Raw genomic sequence first — 2838 nt, 5'->3', positions numbered from 1 at the left:
TGGAGGGACCAGGGTATGCTTACAAAAGAGCAATATGAAGAGTCATGGTGATGATAAAACTGGTTTGAAGGCTTGCCTGAGGTTGAGGATACGTGATAAAACTGTATAGAAATAAATACCCACATTAACAGAAGTGAAACTGGGGACATCTCAACAATATCTGGAGGATATCAGGTCATTTAACTTAATAGTGATACATTTCTAACATTTTGCAAGTTGATACGATTGGGGGAATTTTGGTAGTGGGAACACAGATTCTCTATATCATTTCTTACAACTGCAGATGCTACTAAATATATCTGAAAATAAAAACTTTAATTAGAAAATATTGCCACCATCTTTTCACTAAGAATATTGACAAATCTAGATTAGAGGTGCTATCCCTCATAATTATCATTTCAAACCCTACAAAACTGGTATAAATACAGCAACATACTAAGGAATTGTTTAGCTAGTGTAGTTTTCCAATATAACTGTATCATTTGTTGTTTCAGGTCTCTTTCTCAAGTTTGTTTGAGCTCCTACCAGCATTTCTATAAATAAAACTAGAGGCCCAGTGCACTGGTGGGGTCCCTCAACCTGTCCTGCAGGGATTGTGCTGAAACTGGCTCTCTGACAACCCTCCGAGGGGTCCCGATTGTGAGAGGGCAGTTATTGGGTGACACACCCCAGAATCAGGCTTCCTCCTCTCTAATTCTGGGTGCATCACCTGCGAACCACCACTGCCAAGTGACCGCAGCTCAGCAGCTCCTGTATTGAGCATTTGCCTCTTGGTGGTCAGTGCGCATCATAGCTACTGGCCAGTTGGCTGGTCGGCTGGTCAACTGGTCACTTAGACTTTTATATATATAGGTACTTTCAGGTGTGGGAAGACAAAAAAAACTCAACCATGAATTCCATAACAGGCAAAACTGTCATTCAAACACAAAGCAAATTTATGACAAAGTTGACAGGCTTTGAGGGTGTGATGCTAAGTGAGGTAAGCCAGACAGGGAAAGACTAATACTGGTATCACATATGTGGAATCTTAAAAAAGTTAAACTCATAAAATCACAGAGTAGAACGGTGCCTGCAAGGGGCTGGGAAATGAGAAAAATAGAGAGAGGCTGGTAACAGGGTACAGACTATCAGTTAAAAGATGAACCAATGTCAGGGGATATATAATATGGTGACTATAGTTGATAATGCTGTATTATATAATTGCAATTTGACTAGAAAGTACAACTTCAGCGTTCTCACAACAAAACATAAAGAGGTAAACGATGGATGTGCTAATAACTCCATGTTACGGATCCTTTCAAATGTGTGTATCAAATCATCACATTGTTCAATATTAATATATTACAATTTTATTTTTCAATTGTACCTCAATAAAACTAAAAAATGAACGTTCCAACACTTTTAAAAAAAAGATGAAATAAAGACATTCTCACATGAAGGAAAGCTAAAAGTATAGTATCTCTCAATTGGCAGTTTACACTTGAGAATGGCCAGGGAAATTTCTCCTATCAGAAAAGAATGATGAAAGAAGAAATCTTGGTGCATCAAAGAGGAAGAAAGAATAATGAAAGCATCAGGAACATGGAGGTCTAGAAACTGGCTAACTCATAGATTGCCAGAAGAATAGTAAAATGGCACAGACTCTCTGGAAAACTGTTGGCAGTTTCTAAACATGCCATTACCATGCAACTAAGCATCTGAACTCTTGGGAAAGCCAAACTTATGTGTACAAAAAAACAAACAAACTGGTACATGGAGTGACTAAACCGCCGCCGAGGACTCAGCAACCTCCCCCTTGAGCCCCCCTGGCTTCCCGACACTCCATCCTCCCTGGCCGCCTTCTCCGCCGCAGCCTTCCGCAGGCCGTTTCCACCGAGGAAAATGAATCATATCCTATGTCCGCTATCCAGAACCGCCTCTTTCGACCCCTTTGCTGATGCAACTAAGGGTGATGACCTGCTTCCCACTGGCACAGAGGATTATATCCATATAAGAATTCAACAGAGAAACAGCAGAAAGACCCTTACTACTGTCCAAGGGATTGCTGATGACTACGATAAAAAGAAACTAGTGAAGGCCTTTAAGAAGAAATTTGCCTGCAATGGTATTGTAATTGAGCATCCAGAATATGGAGAAGTAATTCAGCTGCAGGGTGACCAGCGCAAGAACATATGCCAGTTCCTCATCGAGACTGGACTGGCTAAGGACGACCAGCTGAAGGTTCATGGGTTTTAAGTGCTTTTGGCTCACAGAAGCTTAAGTGAGGATTTCTTTGCAATGAGTAGAATTTCCCTCCTGTCCCTTGTCACAAGTTTAAAAACCTCACAGCTTGTATAATGTAACCATTTGGGGTCTGCTTTTAACTTGGACTAGTGTACCCCTTCATGCAATAAACTGAAAAGAGCCATGCTATCTAGTCTTGAAGTTCCTCATTTAAACAGAGGTCAAGCAGTAGGCGCGTGGCAGTGTCCAGCCTGAAACGGAGCAATACCGTGATGATTCAGCCAAGCCCATGTCTGGCCAAAGCTCCTCACCAGAGTTCCCTGACCTCAGAGAATGTCACCACCTGGGCCTGAACAGCCTTCCATGAAGCTGAGAGGAGAGGGGTAAGGCAGCAGCAGCAGCGGCATGTGCACCACTAGAGGGAGCCTTCCATAATCAGAGATCTACACCTGACCAAGTGATGGAGCTTAGAGCAAGCAGCCTGCCAACTTCCCTCCAGTGTGGTGTAAGGACTTGTGGCTTGCCACCAAGGTCTTTTTGACCAGACAGATCCTAGTTAATTGTTGTCCAAATACCATAATTTGAGGCCAACCTTCTTATCCGAGTTAACCTTTT

General features: G+C 42.3%; 1 protein-coding gene across 1 annotated transcript; it reads left to right on the top strand.

Annotated features, from left to right (window-relative positions):
- The first annotated feature begins 1767 nt into the window (after positions 1-1767).
- LOC132223900 (eukaryotic translation initiation factor 1-like) lies at positions 1768-2588 on the top strand. Its single transcript, XM_059678927.1, has one exon. The coding sequence runs from the start codon at positions 1882-1884 to the stop codon at positions 2233-2235; it is 354 nt and encodes a 117-aa protein (XP_059534910.1). The 5' UTR covers positions 1768-1881; the 3' UTR covers positions 2236-2588.
- Positions 2589-2838: the final 250 nt, after the last annotated feature.

Source organism: Myotis daubentonii, chromosome X (assembly GCF_963259705.1).
Source record: "Myotis daubentonii chromosome X, mMyoDau2.1, whole genome shotgun sequence".
NCBI lineage: Eukaryota > Metazoa > Chordata > Mammalia > Chiroptera > Vespertilionidae > Myotis > Myotis daubentonii.
Note: the sequence above shows the minus strand (reverse complement) of the source record. Positions and strands in the feature narration are given on the sequence as shown.

What these genes read in the sequence shown, in the direction of transcription:
- LOC132223900 (XM_059678927.1), top strand. Translation starts at nt 1,882, where the DNA reads ATGAATCATATCCTATGTCCGCTATCCAGAACCGCCTCTTTCGACCCC.